General features: G+C 51.0%; 1 protein-coding gene across 3 annotated transcripts; it reads right to left on the bottom strand.

Moving 5' to 3' along the window:
* Positions 1–337: 337 nt before the first annotated feature.
* On the bottom strand, positions 338–12,554 carry PPP1R35 (protein phosphatase 1 regulatory subunit 35). Of its 3 annotated transcripts, none has more exons than XM_059896421.1 (6): positions 11,259–11,363; positions 1,807–2,085; positions 1,244–1,496; positions 911–1,163; positions 694–830; positions 338–588 (listed from the first exon to the last, which is right to left on the bottom strand). In XM_059896421.1, the coding sequence occupies exons 3-6, from the start codon at positions 1,484–1,486 to the stop codon at positions 415–417; spliced, it is 807 nt and encodes a 268-aa protein (XP_059752404.1). In that variant the 5' UTR covers positions 1,487–1,496; positions 1,807–2,085; positions 11,259–11,363; the 3' UTR covers positions 338–414. The 3 variants fall into 3 exon arrangements, with proteins under 3 accessions (XP_059752404.1, XP_059752403.1, XP_059752402.1); XM_059896420.1 differs by having other exon boundaries at positions 1,890–2,085; XM_059896419.1 differs by lacking the exon at positions 338–588 and adding an exon at positions 12,504–12,554 and having other exon boundaries at positions 742–1,163; positions 1,244–2,085.
* Positions 12,555–21,143: the final 8,589 nt, after the last annotated feature.

The raw sequence follows: 21,143 nt of genomic DNA, 5'->3' as shown, positions 1-21,143 counted from the left end.
GAATGCTAACGAAACCCACACACAAGTGTACAGAACCCTAGGCCAGGAAAAAGGGGTATGTGAACTTTGATGTGAAACTTGAAGAATCCATCTATCCTCCCCCAAAAACACACTGACAGAATTTTTTTACGTAAGCTTTTGGCACAAGGCTAACTTTGGAAGAGTTAACCGTGGAGTCGAAGTGGAACTAGGAAAAGGCACTTTTAGGACCAGACCACCTGCCTGCTCTACTTCTCATCACTACCAAGTTCCTTTAAAGGAGGGCCAAAACCTTGACTTTCCGGCAGCTTCCAACCTGAGGCTTGACCCCATCTCAAGGCTCCCAAGAAGAGTCCCATTTGTTAGCAAAACCACTTTATTCTCATAGTTTAAAAACAAAAAAATACGAACTAGCAATCCAGGGAGCCTCCAAGTCTACGCTTCCCATCGCCTCAGTGTCCGATGCATAAGGAAGGTATCCTCTGAAGGGCGGGGCCGGAGTTGAAGCCGGAGAGGGGGCAGACCTTCCAGGGTCAGGTGTGGAGATTCATAAAATAATGTTTCTGGATCACACAAAATGGTCATGTCTGGCCCTGGCCCAGGTGGCTCCTGTTGGAGCACAAAGCAAGGTTACCTTCGGAGCGGGGACAAAACCCCTGGCAGTTGGGGAGGAGGGGGGACGGAGTAGGGGAGACTCAAGCTCAGGTCCCTCACCTTTGGAGGCGGGGCTCGGGCCTGCGGCGGCAGGAGCGCCAGTTTCTCCCTCAGCGCGGCGTTCAGAACCTGTTCCTCGGGCACCTGCAGGCTCACCAGGTCTCGGAAGAGCCGCTTGGAGCGCGGCACGTTCAGCCCTGAGTTCGCAGGAGGAGCGGAAGTGAGCGGCGCCTCGCACCCCCGCTCCCGCGCCCGGCCGGCCGCCTGCCCCCCTCACCCTCGGCCACGCTCTCTTCCAGGCTGCAGCGGGTCTGGAACGACTTTCTCAGCTGTTCTTCCACGGCCTTCGCGGCATCGAACTGGCCCCCGGCTGCGGCCCGCGCGGCCTGCAGCTCGAAGCTCAAGGCCAGGCTACTCTGCTGCGCGGGCGTCCCCAGGTCCTGCGGCGCCGCGGGCTTCTCGCTCGGTGCGGCGGCGGCCGGCGGCGGCTCGGACCGTACCGGGGAGGGCGGCGCCAGGCGGAAGCGGACCTGGAAGCAGAGAGCGGGGCGGTGAAGAGGTAGGCGCGGGGTCGTCGGCGGGCTGGCGGCCAGGCCTTCCCCCAGCTCACCTGTCGCCCCTTGCGGGCCCCGCCCCGCCGGTCCGCCCGCCCCTTCCGCCGTCCCGGGCTGCAGTTGGACCGCCCGCGCCCGGGGCTCTCGGACAGAGGGCTCAGGCTCAGGCTCAGGTCCAGGCCGGGCTCCGGCACTGGGGCTCCGGGCTCGGGAGCTCGGGGTTCTGGGGGTGGCCCTGGGTCAGCCACGGCCTCTCCCCCTTCCACCGACTCCAGCTCTGACTCCTCACAGCCCATCATCTTGGGGTGCCTGCAGGGGTGCGGGGTCGCTAGGGGCCAAGGGTCACGGGACACGGACTCGCCACCTCCTCTCCCCCGCCCCTCTAAGACCGGGCTACCGAAAACCGTTAGCGCCCGCCCCGCTCTATTGGTGCGCCTAAGCGTCACTTCCGTTGCCCCGGTCCCCGCCTCCCGGCAGGCTTCCGCCCACAAAGCCTCGCCCCGCCCCCAGGCCTGGGTTTTAGAGCTGAAGCCCTTGGAAGCTCTACGGGTCCTCATTAGGACCATTTTCATTTAGAAACTTGCGGTACGGCGTCGTTGCCCTATCCAATCGTCACCACCTGGCCTCCGCTGGAATCCGGAGTGTGTCAGTCCTCCCTATTAACGGTCCAGCGTCCCCATACTGGACCTCCCTACTCCGTGCCTCCACAGCATCTCCGGGTGTTCCGTCGCCTCCGAACTCGGACCGGAGCTCCCCAGTTTGAGTGAGGGCGTGGCTCGCTGACTCCAGCCTCGGGCTCCCTCCTAGGCGACCGTAGTTGCCTGGGCGACAGCAGCCTCATTCCGCCTTGCGGCCTTTTGTGACTTTTTCCCCTTCGAAGATCCACTAAAATATTCATCTATATAAAAAATAAATATCTGCATATAAGTACAGTTTTAAAAAAATTTTTAAAACTATATAGAACTTAATACATACACACACACATACACATACACACGAGTACAAAACTGGTAAATGTTAATGAGATTGGTGGATTATGTGAATGGCAACATCCTGGTTGTCACAGTATAGTATAGTTGTGCAAAATGTTACTGCTTTAGTCGGTTCATGCTGCTATTAACAGAATACCACAGACTGGGTGGCTATAAACAACAGAAATTGATTTCTCACAGTTCTGGAGGCTGGGAAGTCCAAGATCAAGGTCCTGGCAGATTCCATGTCTGGTGAGGAACCACTTCTTGGTTCACGGGTGGCTATCTTCTCATTGTGCCCTCACATGGTGAGAGGGGCAAGGGAGCTCTCTGGGGTCTCTTTTGTAAGGGCACTAATCACCTAATCACCTCCCAAAGACCCCACCTCCAAATACCAACACTTTGGGGATTAGGTTTCATTATAGGAACTTTCAGGGGACACAAATATTCAGTCTATAGCAGTTACCATGGGGGAAAACTGTGGAAAGTGTACGAGGGATGTTTCTGTATTATTTCTTACAACTGCATGTGAATCTACAGTGATCTCAATAAAAATTTTAATTAAAAGTAATGCTGGGGCTGGGGAGAAGGGCAGTGTATGAGGGTGGGTGTATAGAGGAAACAAGATCAGCCAAATGTGGGTGATTGTTGAAGCTGGGTGATGGGTACATGGGGGTTTATCATAATATTTTTCTTTACTTTTGTATATATTAGAACATTTCTATGATTAAAAAAAAACTTTGGGTTTTTGGGTTTTTTTTTTTTAAAGGAGGCTGAGATAGCTTTGGCACCCAGGAAGTGTTGGAGCTGAAACTTGAAACTGCACCCTATCCCCCAACCCTCAGGCCTGGGCTGTGATGATGGATATAAATGCCCTACAGGAACGCTAGCCATGAATTCAGTAAACTCAATTCCTCAGTCTTAAAATCTAGCCACTTCACCTCACATCAATCAGAATGGCCATCATCAAAAAGTCTACAAACAGTAAATGCTGGAGAGGGTGTGGAGAAAAAGGAACCCTCCTACACTGTTGGTGGGAATGTAAATTGATACAGCCACTATGGAGAACAGTATGGAGGTTCCTTAAAAAAATAAAAATAGAACTACCATATAATCCAGCAATCCCACTCCTGGGCATGTACCTGGAGAAAACCATAATTGGAAAAGATTCATGCACCCCAATGTTCATAGCAGTAATATTTACAACAGCCAAGACATGGAAACAACCTAAGTGTCCATCAACAGATGAATGGATAAAGAAGATGTGGTGTATATATATATACAGAATGGAACATTACTCAGCCATAAAAAAGAATGAAATAATGCCATCTGCAGCAACATGGATGGACCTAGAGGTTATCATACTAAGTGAAATAAGCTAGACAGAGAAAGACAACTATCATATGATATCCCTTATATGTGGAATCTAAAAAAATGATACAAATAAACTTATTTACAAAACAGAAATAGACTCACAGACACAGAAAACAAACTTATGGTTACCAAAGGGGAAAGGGAGGTGGATAAATTAAGAGTTGGGGATTAAAATATACACACTACTGGGCTTCCCTGGTGGCGCAGTGGTTGAGAATCTGCCTGCCAATGCAGGGGACACGGGTTCGAGCCCTGGTCTGGGAAGATCCCACGTGCCGTGGAGCAACTGGGCCCGTGAGCCGCAATTACTGAGCCTGCACATCTGGAGCCTGTGCTCCGCAACAAGAGAGGGCGTGATGGTGAGAGGCCTGCGCACCGTGATGAAGAGTGGCCCCCACTTGCCGCAACTAGAGAATAGCCCTCGCGCAGAAACGAAGACCCAACGCAGCCATAAATAAATAAATAAAATTTAAAAAAAAAAGACTTTAAAAAAAAAATATATATATACACACTACTATGTATAAAATAGGTAACCAATAAGGACCTACCGTATAGCCTATATAGCACAGGGAACTATACTCAGTATCTTACAATAACCTATAATTGAGGAGAATGTAAAGACAATGAATGTACGTATAACTGAATCACTTTTCTGTATACCTGGAACTAACACAACATTGTAAATCAACTGTATTTTGTTTAAAATAATTAATTAAATAATTAAGTTTTAAGCAAAAAGAATAACTATAAAACATTTTTTAAAAATCTGGCCGCTACCTCTTCTTAGGCCTGGATACAGAGATTAAAACAAGCCATTACCGGGAATTCCCTGGCGGTCCAGTGGTTAGGACTTGGCGCTTTCATTGCCGGGGTCCTAGGTTTGATCCCTAGTTGGGGAACTAAAATCCCGCAAGCTACGCAGCATGGGCCAAAAAAAAAAACAAGCCATTCTGTTTGCCAGCTTATGTTATGGGCCTCCAAGAAGTGCAAAGTTCACCGAACAACTTTAAAGAAACAATATGAGTATGAGGATGGGTAAGTGGAGGTGAGGGAATGAGGGGTCTCAGTCCAACCTCCACTCTGCCTAGGATTTTTTTGGCTGGAATTGCTTGTGCTCTTTTTTTTTTTTTTTTTTTTAATTATCATGTACATATTTATGTTAATACAATTTGATGTTGCTCTTCCTCTCTAAAAAAAAAAAAAAAAGTCCCCCCTTTAAGACGGAACTGATAAGCAAGGAAGATTCCTTCTCTATCCTGAACTTCAGAGTCCCCTCATGGCGGCATGTTCTAGAGCTGTACCCTCTTCTGCAAAGATGGATTCCAGTTACACACCACACCAAACCAAGCCCTGACTGGGGGCAGTAGAAGGTGCGAAGGGGGAACCCAGGAGGAGGGAGTGAGGAGAGAGATCGTAAATGTGGTCCAGGAACTGACCCCCCCACCACCACCACCTACTCAAAGCAAAGGAGAGGAGAGACAGAGAAGCTCCCCCGAACCCCGTTAACTGAGATTGCCAAGTGAGGGGGCCCTGCCCGAGCCCTCATCAACGAGCCCCTCCCTCCACTCTCCAGGCTGGGGAGGTCCCACCTCTGCATCACTTCCCATCCTGGGAAGGGTGGGAGAGGAGAGAAGAAACAATGCTGAAGGAAGAGAGAAAGGAGCACAAGAAGACCCCCAGGAAGAGGTCATGCTTCGCGCTCTTGGGTTTTGTCTTGATGGGTTAGACTCACCAGGCAGTGGTGCTCCGTTTACTCATCTAGGACAGGCAATCCCAGACACGGATCCTGACTTGGGAAAGACAAGGCTAGGTGCTGGAAGGGGTCATTCAGGGTCATCCCTGAGGTTGTGCTGGGCCAGACACTATAGGTGGGCTAAGGTGGGACAGCAGACAGGACAGGGTCAGAGGTCCTTCAAGGGACCATGCTGTTGAGTAGCACCAGCATGCATCCAGCACAGTGGTGTGACTGGGACCATGGCAGCAGGCAGCTAGGAAGACCCGCCCCAGCTGAGAAGGCAGGGGAAGAGCCAAGGTTCCATCCAGGAAGGCGCCTCCAATAGGGCCCAGACACGTCAAAGAGATGAGGCAGCAACCCTCCGCCACCACCCTCTGCAAACCCCACGTGCAGGGACCCCTCACTTCCCATCTCCCACTCCCAGACTGGCTGCTGCCGAGGGGTCAACCCAGAGACACCTCCACACTGTGTCCCTGTCACACAGGGGGTGCTGGAGGATGGGAGTGGCTGACCTTGCACTTCAACAGCTGTAACCCACCCCCCAGCCACACACACATCCAGGCTCCCAGCCCCAGTGTACTTTCCCATCCTACCTAATCTCAGGGGTTGGCAGGGTAAACCACCCCCCAGCAGAGGGCCTGAGCCCTCCACTCCTTTCTCTCAACCCAGAAGGAACAGACCGACATCTGGAGGCGAGGGCACAGATCCGGCTGCCCGCCAACGCACTGACTCTGAGCCCCTCGGCCTGGCCCCTCCAGAAGCAGGGAAAGGAACAGGAGGGCCAGGATGGCACCCCTTATGTCTGAGTCTCCAGGGATACGGGATGAGACCAGCTTCTGGGATGAAGGAGAGTTGAGGGTAGGGAATAAGGTCTCATTCGGAAGAAGCTGTCCACAGTCTGGGTGGGGTAGAGAATGAAGAAGAGGAAATTGGATGAAACTAGGAAAACAGAGAGAAGCAGGTTTTCAGGGTTGGCGGTATGGAGAATTCAGTGGAGCTGGGCTTGGCAAAGGGGAGAGCACTGGATTGCGAGCCTGGGCTTACTGAGGAGGGGATGTCCCTGGTGTCAACACAGGGAACAGAAGCTGATGCCCATTGGTTAGGGCCTAAAAGAGCCTGGGGAGAGGCTGGTCAAAAACCACTGGAGCTACAAGAAAGGGGATAGAGGCCATGAGCAAGGTGGGTGGGGTTAGAGCCACAAAACATATGGCCATAAACCAGGAAGATGGAGCCATGGGTAGGGGAAATTTAACTATGCAGAGGGACACATGGTAAACTGCTGGCCTTACCCTGGGATACAGGTCCTAACAGATCTCTGCCTGGCTGAGAGTCGGCACCTCAAAAAAATGGGATGGGGGCAGTCTGTTACTCAATGAGGGTGGGCACACAGGATGTGCTGGGGGATCCCTAGGGTGAAGGGTGATTCCGTGGAAACCTCTAGATCAAACAGGGAGATGCTGGCGTGAGGTCTTTGCACAGCCCGAGGCTGGCTGGTGGAAGAGAAGGATCAGAGTCCCTCTGACTCCACTCTCTGCAGTGGTCCCAGGACCATCTGCCAAATGCCAACACAACAGGAAAAGACAGGGTGGGGTGGGGGAAGGAGAGGAGGGGGAATGCTGGAAGGGATGGGAAACAGAAAGTTTCCAGGTAGGGATGAGAGGTGCTCTAGGCGAAGAGGCGAGACGGGGGGTCAAGGGGGGCAGAGACAAGGTATTGGGGGCTGGGACATCACGAAGTGACCAAGAGGCGGGGGCCACGTTCCCCAGCAATAACCTCAGCTTGGGCAGCTGTGCAGAAACTTGAGGAGGGACCAGGGCCGGGGGTAAAAGGGAGAAGGCCTGAGAGGGAACTGAAGCTCTGAGGTCCTGCCTTGGTCCTGAGGCTGCAGGGGGTTCCAAGATGGTGGAGAAGGAACCCTGGCTCAGAGCCCACTGGTGTTCACCGCTGCTGAGGCTATGGGAAGCTCGGGTGGGGCAATAGGACTCTCCTCCCCAAAAACTACTGGGACGGGGGATCCCAGCCTCCGCAGACCACCACCCTCCCTTGGCAAAGCCTGAGCCAGCTTCCCAAACTCTTCCCCTTTATTTCAACCTGTGTCTCTGCCCTCACACTCTCCCCACCTCCCCTAAGCTGCCCCCAAGAGGTGCCCAGGCACAGACTGAGCCCTCTCCCAGGACCTGCAATGCAGAGGGGATCTTAGAGTCTATGAGAAAACTGACCCAGGGCTAGCAGCTGGTAGGTGCAGAGCCAGGGCCTGAGCCCAAGGCACCCTCCTCTGTGTGGTGCCCAGCCTTCCTCTCCCCACCCGCCATTTATGCTCAGGCAAGAGGGTGGCCATGTTCCCCAGAGCCCAGCACAGGCCCACCACAGAGAGAGAAGATAAATATTTGCCAAATAAGAAAAAAGTATTCTTTTCAGGTTTTAAACACTATCCCTGATTCTGACAATTTAGGATTTGACTAATATGATGATTTTTTTTTCCTTGGCCCAAAATTCTTTGGCATTCCTTCCATTGAGAGGCGCAGTGTACGTCCCCTCCCCTTGAGTGTGACTCAGGTGCGCCTTCACTGAAACAACTCTGCTTCGCACAAGCCAACCACCGCACTAGCTGGGAACTGGAGCAGGAGGGAGGGCAGGTGAGACGGCCAGCCTGGGGGTAGCCCTGCCGAGGGTCCCCCAAGGAGCCAGGTGGTCTCCTTTTGTTATGTAAATCAAGCAGCTCTCCAGGTAACCATCACCTTTCCTCCTTTTCTGCAGCTGCCAGGGAGCTCAATGCTAAAGTTGGGCCAGATTGCAGTAACTGACATTGGCCTAGGTTTCTAGCACATTTAGCTCCTTTGAGACTTTAAAAAGTAAATGTAACACCTACATCACAGGATTGCTGGGAGGATTACAAGAAGACATTTAACATCTTTCAGAACCCACTATATGCTAGGGGTTACGCTAACTGCTTGAAACAAAACCCTGTGTGGTATTATCATCCCCATTTTGCAGATGGGGAAATACATCCGCATACAAAGAGGCCAAGTGATTTGCTCAAAGTCACACAGCAAGTAGGTATAGGAAATGGGACTACACTCTAAGGCTCTTTTCGTAGATCTAAAAGATAATGCATGTGTGAAAGCACCTAAGTCAACAATGGTTTCCTTCCTTCCATCTTTGGGCTCCCTCAGCACATCTGACCATCCCTCAGCTGGGGCATTTCTCACCCCGCATTGAGACTATCAATTTACCTTCTCTCAGCTGTGTACTGGGCTAGAGTGAATCACCTTCAAAACTGCCCCAGGCAGGACCTAGCACTCAGTAATTGTTTGCTGAGTGAATGAAAACCACACCACTTGTATTCCATCACTCATTGTAAAGCTCTTTCATTCATCCCACAAATATGTACTGAGCACCTACGCTGAAAATCTAGGGCTGCAGTTAAGTCCTCTGGGGACACAGCTTTGTTTAATCCTACCAATCACACTGTGTGTTTGCTGTGAGTGCTGTCATGCACATTTCTGAGGAGTCTAAGACAGTGGCCCTCAAACTGCAGCACGCATCAGAATCTCCTGGAGATCTTGTTGATGGGCTCCACCATAGAGTTTCTAATTCAGTACATCTGGAGTGGGGCCCTAGTAATTGTGTCTCTAATAAACTCCCAGGAGACGCTGATGCTGCTGGCCCCTGGTCCACACTTTGAGAACCACAGCTAGTAAGGGGTGAGGTGTCGGTCTACACCCAGGTCTGTGTGACTGCCCAGGCTCTTACCCACAATCCCTAGTGCTTCCTAACCTGAGAGCAGGGCAGGTGGCATGAAGGAGGCCTTTAGGCAAGTTCTATTTGCACAACTTGGGGAGAAATGCAGTCGCCCTTCTGGTCTTTCATGCCCCTCATCCCCACCCCCAGGTGAGCCTACCTGGAAGCTACTGAGAGTCTGGCCTAGAGCTGGTCCTGGGACCTCTCCTCCTTACTTCTCAACTCCTTTCCTGGCTGATTCCCACAACTTGTAGACTAAGCCAGGGCTCCCTAACCCCCGGGGCCGCAGACCGGTAATGGAACAGGGCCACACAGCAGGAAGTGAACAGCAGGCGAGCGAGCGAAGCTTCATCTGCTGCCCCCTGTCGCTCAAATTACCTCCTGAACCAGCCCCCCCAGCCCCCCCACCCCCTGCTGGTGGAAAAATCGTCTTCCATGAAACCGGCCTCTGGTGCCAAAAAGATTGGGGACCGCTGGACTAAGCGATCAACACTTACGTGTGTATTTGGGGGAAGGCTGGTGTAATAATTGACCTCTCAAAGATGTCAGGTTCAATCCCAATTACCTTAAAAGAGGGAGGCAGCAGGACACTTGATACAGAAGAAAAAGAGACAACGTGACAAAGGCAGAGATTGGAGTGACAGCAGCCATCAGAGGCTGGATGAAACAAGGAATGGATTCTCCTTTAGAGCCTCTGGAGGGAGAACAGCTCTGCTCACACCTTGATTTCAACTCAGTGAAACTGATTTCCAACTTCTGGCCCCCAGAATCCTGAAAGAATGAATTTCTGTTGTTTTAGGCCACCGAGTTGGTGGCAATTTGTTACTGCAGCCTCAGAAAACTAATATAGCTGAAGGAGAGGTCTGGGCTGCACCTCAGGCTCAGGCCACCGTGTCCCCCAGGATCTCACCCACACCTTCACCTTGGCTGCATCCCCATCCTTGGAGGGCTGGGACTGGAGGCCCTGTGATGGGAAGGATTTGGCCATGAAGGACCATCTTTCCTTTGAGGGCTTCTCCAGGCTCCAGAGAGTTGCCAAGGGAAACCGGGGCAAAGGCAGGAGGAGAAAGGGTGGGTGGTGGGAGACAGGTGGAGTGTTGGGGGCACTGGGGAGGGGAGCCTGGTGTTGGGATTACAGAGGAATGACTGGCCCCCCTGTGGGTCCCTCTGTGTGGGGAGAAGGAAGCGGGAGCCATGACAGCACAAGGGGAGGGGTGGCCATGGGGCGGCCTGTTGTGTGGAGAAGTTGATGGGGTAGGTCTACATCCAGCCATGCCCACCCAGGGGCCCCCAAGATCTTAAGCTTCTGGGGGTGGCCACCCAGCTGGTCACCAATCATGCTCAGCAAGTGTCAGGCTGCCGTGGCAACCAGGAGGGGTACTCAAGAAACTGAAGCCTTAGACACTAAGTTTTAGGAAACGTAGGCTGCTAGCAGAGACCTAGCAATCAGGAACCAGCCCCCTGCCTGCAAGTTACTCGCCACACACATGGTGTCAGTCCTTCAACCTGAGAGAACCCCCAAGTGTCCAGTACATTTCCTGCTGGCATCCCAGGCCGAAGAAAGGCTGCTACCCGGGCAACAAAGGGTTGAGGCTGGGTTGATTCTGGGCTGGAGGGACAGAGGAGCCTGCAGGCGGGGACTGGGTAGTCTAGCAGGAAGTGAACTCGGTGGAGAAAGAGGCCTTTTGACACCAATCAGCAGTGTGCTGTGACCATAGCACTGAGACCACATCTACAGTCCCAGGTCCAAAGTCTGCCCCTGGGGGACAGGGAGAGGAGTAGGAGGGATTCACATCGCACAGAGGACTGGGCCTGGGACCAGAAATCAGCGGATCCCCGGGCCCCTAGCAACACCATCTTTTTCCTCGTTGGGCCTCAGTCTCCTCATCTGTAAAATGGGGGGGAGGGGAGCTATACTAGTTGATCTCTGAGCACTTTCTGTTCCAGACAATACATCCCCTTCCCCAACACCACACACACACACACACACACACACACACACACACGCACGCACTTATTTCAGTCCTTTGCCACCACCAGGGGCTAGTCCCCTCTCCTTGGCATCTCCTGCAGCCAGCCCTTTCCTCTCTCCTATCCAGGACTTCCACTTCTCCCCAGGACTCCAGCATCCCCCACTCCCCATCGGCCGAGGCAGCCTCCCCATCCAGCCTCCACCAGCCTCACTCCCAGCAGCAGCAGCAGCTCAGGATGATCGCGTAGAGAGAGCATGCCCACAACAGCCAGGCCTACCAGACAGAACAGGAAGCAGCAGGTCTCCTGATACAGCTCAGAAGTGGCAGGTTTGGGGGACGCTGGATGCTGAAGATCAGCTGCTCCTTGGCAGGAGGGAAAACCCTAGAAGCATGAAGTGGGTGCAATGAGAGCTAAAGGGGTGGATGAGGTCAGCTCCCCCACCAGGAACAAGTTCTGTGCCAGGGAGAGGAAAAAGAAACGTGGGGAGCTGGCTGCAGGGACAGCAGGGCAGCCTAGAAGGCTACTTTGTGCAAATGAGAAAAGTGTGGCCCTTCCTCACAGCTCTCTACTGCCATCTGATGGAAAATTGCCCTAATGGTTCTATTCATCTGTCGACTGGAGTTGTGCAGTGTACAACCTGCACAATGGCAAGCAGAGGGCTGGAGGAGGGGGGCTCCGGGAGAGAGAAGGAGGGACCCCTGGGTCCAGTCAGAGAGGTGGGGAAAGCAGTGGTCTGTGACAAGGGCACCGGCCTGGTAGACATTTTTTCACTCTCATAGCACTAACTGGAAACTTGCCGGAGTTACTGAACCCCTCTAAGCCACAATTTACTGATTTGGAAAATGGGGGTGATGCCTTTAGGGCCTAAGGGACGGCCTGCCCTTAGGATTAAATGAGAAGCTGATGCAAATCTCGCTCGACATGAAGTAAGTGCCCGATGGTGGTGGACTTGGCAACAAGGGCAGGACACAGAGAGAGGGAAAGAGGGGGAGAGAGGCCGGCTGTTCCAGGCCAAAGGACATGGTTTCACTAGCTTGTTGAGGAGTTGTTTTAACTAGAGATTAGCTGTCCCGTGAAACCAGTGTCTCCAATGGCCCGTGTCACCACGGGTGACCCTGAGTGTTTAAGGATAAGGGATAGGAGCTCCTCCATAATCCTCCATCGGCTAACGCCGTCGGGGCTGCGGGGGGAGCCCGGCCCCTCGATCGGGGCTCAGGGGCTCACGATGGTACGCCTGTTCGCGGACACCGCCACGAGGCCCCCCGCATCTCCGCCGCCGTCCCCGCAAGGCTGCTTTGAGCTCCCAAACCCGAGGCCCAGTGAGGCGCGGCGAGACGGCCACGGAGCCGACGCGGGAGTAACGGCGTCCGCGCACCGCAGCGCCCCCGGAGCTCAGGACCGCGAGGCAACCGGTCTTCCAGGTGCCCCAGCTCGGCGGCCTCCCCGCTGACCCCTCCGCCCCCACAGGTCCCACCCTGCTCTCGGTGCCCTCGGGCCAGGCCTCTCCCCACCCGCACCCACCTGTCGTGGAGAGAGGTCCGACTAGACCGCGGGCGGAGGCGGGAGAGACCCCCCCCCCCACTTCCCAGAGGCCACGCCCCTTCGGACGGAGCGCAAGGGGTCCCGGCTCGTGGGGTGACGTCACGGGGTTGGGCAGGTGTCCACGGAGGGCACGCCCTTCCCTCATTGGGCACTACTCCTCCCCGTTCCACAGGGACTTTAGGGTAAAGTCCAAATTCCTCCCTTCTCCAGCTTGAAATCCCCTTCTCCACCCATGGGAAGCCCTCAGCTCCCCAGGCTGGAGCCTTCTATGACTCGAAGCGTCTTCCATGACCTTCCCCCAGGGCAGCCTCTGGTGCAGGGTCCCCCATCAAACTAATCGCAGGTTAAAAGATAGATTCCCAGGTCCCACCTCAATCTCTGGCTTTGAGGCCAGGAATCTGTATTTTTAACAAGCTTCCAGGTGGTTCTGATGTCTCCTAGGCTTCAGAATCTCATCGTCCACATTCTCATTCGAAGTGGCAGCAGTTCTCAAACTTCAGTGGGCTTGTTAAAATGGGTTGCTGGGCCGCATCCTCAGAGGTTCTGATTCAGGAGGTGTGGGGTCTGAGAGTCTGCATTTCTACCTGTCTCGGGGGATGCTATGTTGCTGGTCCAGGACCACACTGGCAGAACCACTTCTTTAATGATACATTTTGGAGAAGAGTTTTCACCTGTTGTCAATTCACTGGGTACCAAGCCCTGTGCAAGGCACTTCACATTCATACAGCCATGTGAAATAAATATTTACCATTTTTTCCCGGATAAGGAAAGTGAGATTCAGACAAGTTAACTCACTTGTTCAAGGTCACACAGCCAGGAAGGGCAGGATTTGAACCAGGTCTTTCTGAATCCAAAGGCTGGGCTGGCTCAGCCTCCCGTGCACTGCTGAGAAGTGCAGGATGGGGCTCTGAAGCCCCCCTCCCACAGTGCCTTAGGTTCAGGGGACTGGCTTTGCTGGGTACCAGTTTTTCTGCCCAGAGAGTTCATGAAGAGAAGACAGAGAAGCCTATTCCTCACGTGGTCCTGACCCCTCGTTCCTTCGCTCCCACTCACATTGGAGTGGAAGTCACCCTGACTTCTCTCTGATTGGCTCCAGAGTCTCCTGGTTAGATCACGGGGACTAGGAGAAGGAAGGACACTTGGGTGTTACAGGAAGAGCAGGAGGGAGGCAGGACCACGGGGTCCTGAGAGGAGAAGGGGGGGTGCCACACAGGTGCCCAGGCACCTGGTCACTGCTGCCTGGAGGTTTTGCCCCGACAGGCCCCAGGGAAAGCCCTTTCCTTGGGGGCAGGGACACACAGGTCAAGCCACAGCTGCTGACGGGGTGGAGGGTTGCATAGCACATCTCAGGGGGCCTCAGGTGAAGGACAGGGTGGTGAGGAAAACAACACGTCTAGGTGGGCTGTTAGGGATGAGGGGTCCCACCTGTGACTTCCCACTCCTGTCTACTTCAGAGCTGGGTTTCTCCTTTGTCACCCCCTAACCCCCACTTCTGTGGAGTGGGCCTGAGACAGGGGTCAGCAGCCCTTCGGGACAGTGCTCATTCTCCTCTGCCTCTTCCTCGCAGCCCCCAGCTTTCTGCCTCTTCTCACTGGCTCCTGGGTCTTAAAGGTTCCCTTGGGGAGGGGAGCACAGCCTGGAAAGGGAGCACAGTTGGGGAGCCAGAGACAGGATGCCAAATGGAAGGAGTCTGACCCCATCGGGTGGGCAGACTAGGACCCAGGGGTACATACTACCTACCTGAGCCATCCTTCCTTACCCCAAACCCTGTTGCCCTGTGCATGCCAGGTACTGTGCTGAGGTGAGCTCTGGGACACAGCCCTGAACAAAGCCCAGGGGACAGGGGGACGGGAATTCAGGGAAGGCATCTCTCTCTGAGGTAGCTAGAGACTAAATCCGAAGGAGGAATGAGAGCAAGCCAAGTGAAAAATGTAGGGGAACCACTTTCAAAACAGAACAATCAGCATTTGCAAGAGGAAATGAACTGAGACTAGCCAGGCACAGCAGAAGTGACTGCAAAGGGACACCTGGAGAGATGAGGCCAGGCAGGTGGACAGGGGCCACAGCCAGGCGCTGAGGCAAGGAGTTTGGATTTCATCCTAAATGCTACAGGATGCCCTGAAAAGATCTTAAGTGGAGAGATGACACACTCCAAGTTACACAGAAATCTCTATCTAACCCCATAAAAATTTTCAAAAATATATCTGCGTGGTAAAAAAATAAAATAAAATAATGTAAAATAACCTCACCCCTGTTGGAATGGCTATCATCAAAAAGACAAGAAATAACAAGTGTTGGCAAGGACATGGAGAAAACGGAACCCTTGTGCACTGATGAGAATGCAAATTGGTGCAGCCACTATAGAAAAGAGTAGAGAGGTTCCTCAAAAAATTAAAAATAGATCTACCAGAGAATTCCCTGGTAGTCCAGTGGTTAAGACTTGGTGCTTTCACTGCCGTGGGCCTGGATTCGATCCCTGGTCAGGAAACTAAGATCCCACAAGCATCGTGGCGTGGCCAAAAATAAAAAATTTTTAAAAAAATTAAAAAATAGAACTACCATATGACCCAACAATCCCACTTCTGGAGATTTGTCCAAAAGATATAAAAACACTGGGCTTCCCTGGTGGCGCAGTGGTTAAGAATCCGCCTGCCAGTGCAGGGGACACGGGTTCAAGCCCTGGTCCGGGAAGATCCCACATGCCGCAGAGCAACTAAGCCCGTGTGCCACAACTACTGAGCCTGTGCTCTAGAGTCCGCGAGCCACAACTACTGAGGCCACGCGCCTAGAGCCCGTGCTCGGCAACTAGGGAAGCCACCGCCATGAGAAGCCTGTGCACCACAAGAAAAGTAGCCCCCGCTCGCTGCAACTAGAGAAAGTCCGTGTGCAGCAATGAAGATCCAATGCAGCCAAAAATAAATAAATATAAATAAATAAATAAATAAATTGCAGCATTATTTACAATAGCCAAGACATGGAAGCAACCGAAGTGTGTCCATTGATGGATGAATGGATAATGAATATGTGTATATATTATTCAGTCATAAAAAAGAAGGAAATCCTGACATTTGCAACAACATGGATGGACCTTGAGGGCATTATGCTAAGTGAAATGTCAGACAGAGAAAGACAAATACTGTATGATCTCACCTATATGTAGAATTAAAAAAGAAAAACACCAAACTCATAGATACAGAGAACAGATTGGTGGTTGCCAGAGGCAGAGGGGTAGGGGGTGGGCAAACTGAGTGAAGGGGGTCCAAAGGCACAAACTTCAAGTTATAAAATAAGTCCTTGGGATATAATGTACAGCATGGTGCCTATAGTTAATAATACTGTATTGTATATTTGAAAAATAAAATAACAGCTAAAATGAATAAAGTGGGAGAAATCACTCTACCCAGTGTTAGGGCTTACTTCAGTAATCAAGGCAGTGGGGTATTGGCAAGGGACAGACATATAGATCAATGGAACAGAATAGAGAACTCAGAATTAGATCCAACTGATTTTTGACAAAGGGGTGAAAGGAATTCAGTGGAGAAAGGATGACCTTTTCAAAAAATGGTGCTGGAGCAGTTGCACATCCATAAGCAAAAAAATGAACTTTCCCCTAAACCTCACACCTTATACAAAAATTAACTCAAAATGTATCATAGACTTCAATACAAAACTATAAAATATAGGGAAAAAAATAGATGAAAATCTTCAGAACCTAGACCTAGGGGAAGAGTTCTTAGACTTGATACGAAAGGCACAGTCCATAAAAGGAAAACTTGATAAATTGGACCTCATCAAAATTAAAATTTTTTACTTTGTGAAAGACCCTGCTAAGAGGATGAAATGGCAGCTACAGACTGGAAGAATATATTTGCAAACAACATCTCCAACAAAGTACATATATATATAAAGAATATTTTTGTAAACTCTCAAAACTGTAAAAAACAAACAAACAATCCAATTAGAAAATGGGCAAAACACATGAACAGACATTTCACTAAAGAGGCTATATGGGGACTTGCCTGGCAGTCCAGTGGTTAAGACTCCACGCTTCCACTGCAGGGGGCACAGGTTCAATCCCTGGTCGGGGAACTAAGATCCTGCATGCTGCGTGCCACAGCCAAAAAAAAAAAAAAAGAGGCTAAACGGATGGCAATTATTTGAACATAAATGAAAAGATGTTCAACAGCATTAACCACTAGGAAAATGAAAATTAAAACCAGAATGAGATATCACTACACACCTGTCAGAATGGCTAAAATTAAAAATAGCGATAAGAGCAAATGCTGGTAAGGATGTGGAGTAACTGGATTACTCACACATTGCTGATGGGAATGTAAAATGAAACAGCCACTCTGGAAAAGAGTATGGCAGTTTCTTTTTTTTCTTTTTTATAAATGTATTTATTTATTTTTGGCTGCGTTGGGTCTTCGTTGCTGTGTGCAGGCTTTCTCTAGTTGTGGTGAGCAGGCTTCTCATTGTGATGGCTTCCCTTGTTGCGGAGCACAGGCTCTAGGCACGCGGGCTTCAGTAGTTGTGGCACGCGGGTTCAGTAGTTGTGGCTCGTGGGCTCCAGAGCGCAGGCTCAGCAGTTGTGGCACACATGCTTAGTTGCTCCGCGGCATGTGGGATCTTCCCCGGCCAGGGCTCGAACCCATGTCCCCTGCATTGGCAGGCAGATTCTTAACCACTGCACCACCAGGGAAGTGCCTGGCAGTTTCTAAAAAAATGAAACATGCACTTAACTTGTGACCCAGCAATTGCACTCTTGTGCATGAAATGAAAACTTACACAAAAATCTCCATACAAATGTTCGTAGAAGCTTTATTTGGAAGAGCTCCCAACTGGAAAAACCCAAATGTCTTTCAATGGCTGGTCAAACAAACTGTGGAACAACTATACCATGGAATACTAGTCAGCAATAAAAAAGAACGTGTTATTGATACATGCACATCTTGGATGAATCTCAAGGGAATTATGTTGCATGAAAAAAAGCCAATCCCAAAAGGCTATGTACTACAGGATTCCATTTATATTATATACTTGAAATGACAAAATTATACAGAGGGAGAACAGGTTAGTAGTTGCCAAAGGTGAGGGAGGGGAGAGGGAAAGATATGGCTAAGGATATAAGAGGGCAGCACAAGATATCCCTTTGATGGAACTGTTCTGTATCTTGACTGTGGTGGCGGTGGTCACAGGAATCTACATGTCATAAAATTACATGGAACTAAATACACACACACACATACACAAATAAGTACATGTAAAATGGGTGCAATCTGAATAAGGTCAGTGGAGTGCATTAATGTCAGTTTCCTGGTGGTGCTATTGTACTGTAGTTATGCAAGATGTTACCACTGAGTAACATCTGGATGAAGGGTATACAAGAGCTCTATTATTTTTGACGATTGCATATGAATCCACGTTGCTTCTAAATAAAAGTTAAAAAACAGAGGACTGTGTTAAAATATTTGCAACTCGTATCATAAAGGGCCGATGCCTCTCACATTTAAAGAGTTTCTAGACAAAGAAATAATAACAAAACCAAACATGTATACAGCACATAATACGTAGCAAGTACTGTTCTAAGTTTTTTCGATGCATTCATTCATTAAATTCTCACATCATTCCCATATCATCTCCATTTTATAGGTGATGTGACTAAGGCACAGAGAGGTTAAGCACCTTGCCCAAGGCCACAGAGCTAGTAAGTGGTAGAGCCAGGATTCAAAACCCAGCAGTCTGGCTCCAGAATGCAAACTCTTAAACTCTGTGGGTCTCTAGAAAAGACTAGAAAAATTGTCCGAGCATATAAACGGTAAAAGAAAAACAACTGGGTCTTAAACTTAGAGGAGAGAAATCCCGAGAAGGGTGGTGCAGACCTCCCTGCACCCTGGGAACCAACCTTCTTAAGGGTCCCATCTGCCCCAGCTTGGGCAAGCCCAGCCCACGTCACACCTCATTACACACGGCACAGACCCCTCCTTCAACACAAAAAGACCAATCCCCGCCTTCCAAACCCTGCCCCTCTGCAGCCACCTGCTCCAGGAGGAACTGAGGGAAAGGGAGACTGGCGGAAGGCCAGGCCTCAGCTTTAGCAGGGAGACAGACACAGCATCTCAGGCGAGCTGGGAGACAGGTGTGGGGCAGGTAGGCTCAGCTTTTGAAACAAAGAGGACAGAGAAGGGAAGAAAAGAGCCCCTCCCTTGGAGGCCTTACCAGCCGGTCTACCCTGTCCCTCCAGACTGACCCAGTGAGCAGATAGGCAGCTCCAGTAAGGAGTAGACAGCGCTGGCAAATTGGGCAGCAATGACCCAGGGGACAAAGGACTCAGCATGAGGCCACCACCAGAAACACCTGCTCCCAGGCCTGCAGCCCTCTTGGCCCCTTGGAAGAGCTCCAGCCCTCTGAATCCCAAAGGTGCTCCCCTCTCATCCCCCTCCTCCCTCAAGTCCTGGGGGACCATGTGCCTGTTTTGGGGGGAGGGGGTAGACAAAGGAAGCTAGCCCTACAACAGTCCTAGAGACTAACATCTCATTTGACAGGTGACATCTTCCCTTAGGTAGAGGGTAGAGAATGCCAGCCCTGCCATCCTACAACCTTTTCCTCTAATTAATCGGTCCTGCCACTCCTGAGAGGAAAACAGGAACAAGTTAAAATATAACTACAGAGACCCACAAGTACACACAGGCACATCCATGTGTGTACTTCCAGCGTGTCTGAGGCCAAGACCTTCATGCCTTTGCCCCAGCCCACAGTGGGGCTCAGGACTGGCTCTCCTCCCCCAGGGCTCAAATACGAACGTGGATGAGGCTGAAGGGGAGGGAAGGACAGGGGTAGAAAGATGATCTGGTGTCCAGGGCTGGGACTTTGTCTCTGGGTTCAAAGGCTTAAACCAAGAATATTTTACCCTGGGTCAACTCTCTCTGTGGCAGCTTTGAACTGTTAGCAAGCAGAGCTGAGGGAGCTAGAGGCACCATGTGTCCCCAACCCTGAAAAGCATGCAGTGGATAAAGGGAGCACAGGACCCGACTGGAACCCCCTGGAAGCTGGCTGGGGACAGATCAACCAGCCGTTTCAACCCATCATTTTATCTGAAGAGCTTGAGGCCCAAAGAAGGAGAGGGATTCACCAGAGTCCCACAGCAAAGTGGCAGCAATACTGAGACCAGGACCAGGATCTCCTGACTCTCTCTCAAGTACTCTTCCTGTTACTCACGGCACATGGCATGCTTTGTCACTTCCAAAACTGGTGTTCCCTCCACCAGAGAGCTGTTTGGAAAGTGCTTGCCACACACTAGGTGAAGGTTTACTTTCTGGTTCATTCAGCACTCTTTTAGGCCACGGAGATAATAATCATAAACCATAGATCATAAGCATTAGCATCATAATAGCACATAACATTTATTGAGCCCTTATGGTGTGCCAGTCGTCATCTCCCTGACCCTCATGACAGACCTATGACACCGGTACTACTACCATGCCCCACTTCACAAACGAGGAAACCGAGGCTCAGAGAGGTTAACCAATTTACCCAAGATTACACATCAAGGAAGTGTTCACTTAAACCACTTCCCATGCTCTTAACTACTGCATTCCACTGCTGCCACCCAAGTATACTGGTAAACAAATCAATAGGATAATTTCAGATACTGTTAAGCACTATGAAAAAATAAAAGCATGGTGAGAGATAGAGGATGACCTTGACAGTGGCTCTCTCCCAATCTGTAGGTCCAGTGGTCAGGGAAAGAGTCCACGAAGACATAGCGACGTCTGTACAGAACCCAGAGGGGCAAGGAGCCCACCATGACAAGATCTGAGAGAAGGGCATTTAAAACAAAGGGGACAGTTTGGGTTTTTTTTCCAAGGGCGATGGAAAGCCATTGGAAGGTTTAAGCAAGGCAGTGACATGTTTTGCTGTGTGATGAATAGATTGTAGGGGGATCCCAGGGAAAAAGAAGAGATCTGACATTTTCAGGAAATCTGATGATGAAGGGGTGGAGGGGAGATGAGGCAGGACTGAGAATAGAGCAGGGGCATCTGGGACCAGCACTCTCCTTTGCTCCCCACACTTCCAGGGCCCCCGACCCCATTAGGATGAGTGGGATTTGAAAATCAAGACCCCTGGTCCCAGCTGGGCCCACCTATACCCCTACCACCTCTGCCTCATGGAGTCCAGCAGCCTTGGGGGAGGGGAAGTGCTTGGGGTCTGATGGGGACAGGAGGGCAAGGTGTCCAAGGCGAGCTTTTTTTTTTTTAATTAACATCTTTATTGGAGTATAATTGCTTTACAATGGTGTGTTAGTTTCTGCTGTATAACAAAGTGAATCAGCTATACATATACATGTATCCCCATATCTCCTCCCTCTTGCGTCTCCCTCCCACCCTCCCTATCCCACCCCTCTAGGTGGACATAAAGCACCGAGCTGCCAAGGCGAGATTTTTTTTTCTTTTGGCTGTGCCACGTGGCATGCGGGATCTTAGTTCCCCAACCAGCAGTTCTGCACCCCCAGCAATGGAAACTCGGATTCTTAACCACTGGACCAGCAGGGAAGTCCCTTTTTTTTCTTTTTTCTCTTTTTCTTTTTTTTTTGGCCAAGGTGGGATTTTTGCTCAAGAC

This window comes from Balaenoptera ricei, chromosome 15 (assembly GCF_028023285.1).
Source record: "Balaenoptera ricei isolate mBalRic1 chromosome 15, mBalRic1.hap2, whole genome shotgun sequence".
Classification (NCBI taxonomy): domain Eukaryota; kingdom Metazoa; phylum Chordata; class Mammalia; order Artiodactyla; family Balaenopteridae; genus Balaenoptera; species Balaenoptera ricei.
This window is presented reverse-complemented; position numbering and strand designations above follow the sequence as displayed.

What these genes read in the sequence shown, in the direction of transcription:
- PPP1R35 (XM_059896419.1), bottom strand. Translation starts at nt 1,759, where the DNA reads ATGAAAATGGTCCTAATGAGGACCCGTAGAGCTTCCAAGGGCTTCAGC. An exon ending in GGGCCCGCAAGGGGCGACAG is followed by an intron (nt 1,164 to 1,243) that starts GTGAGCTGGGGG and finishes CTCTGCTTCCAG; the next exon opens with GTCCGCTTCCGCCTGGCGCC.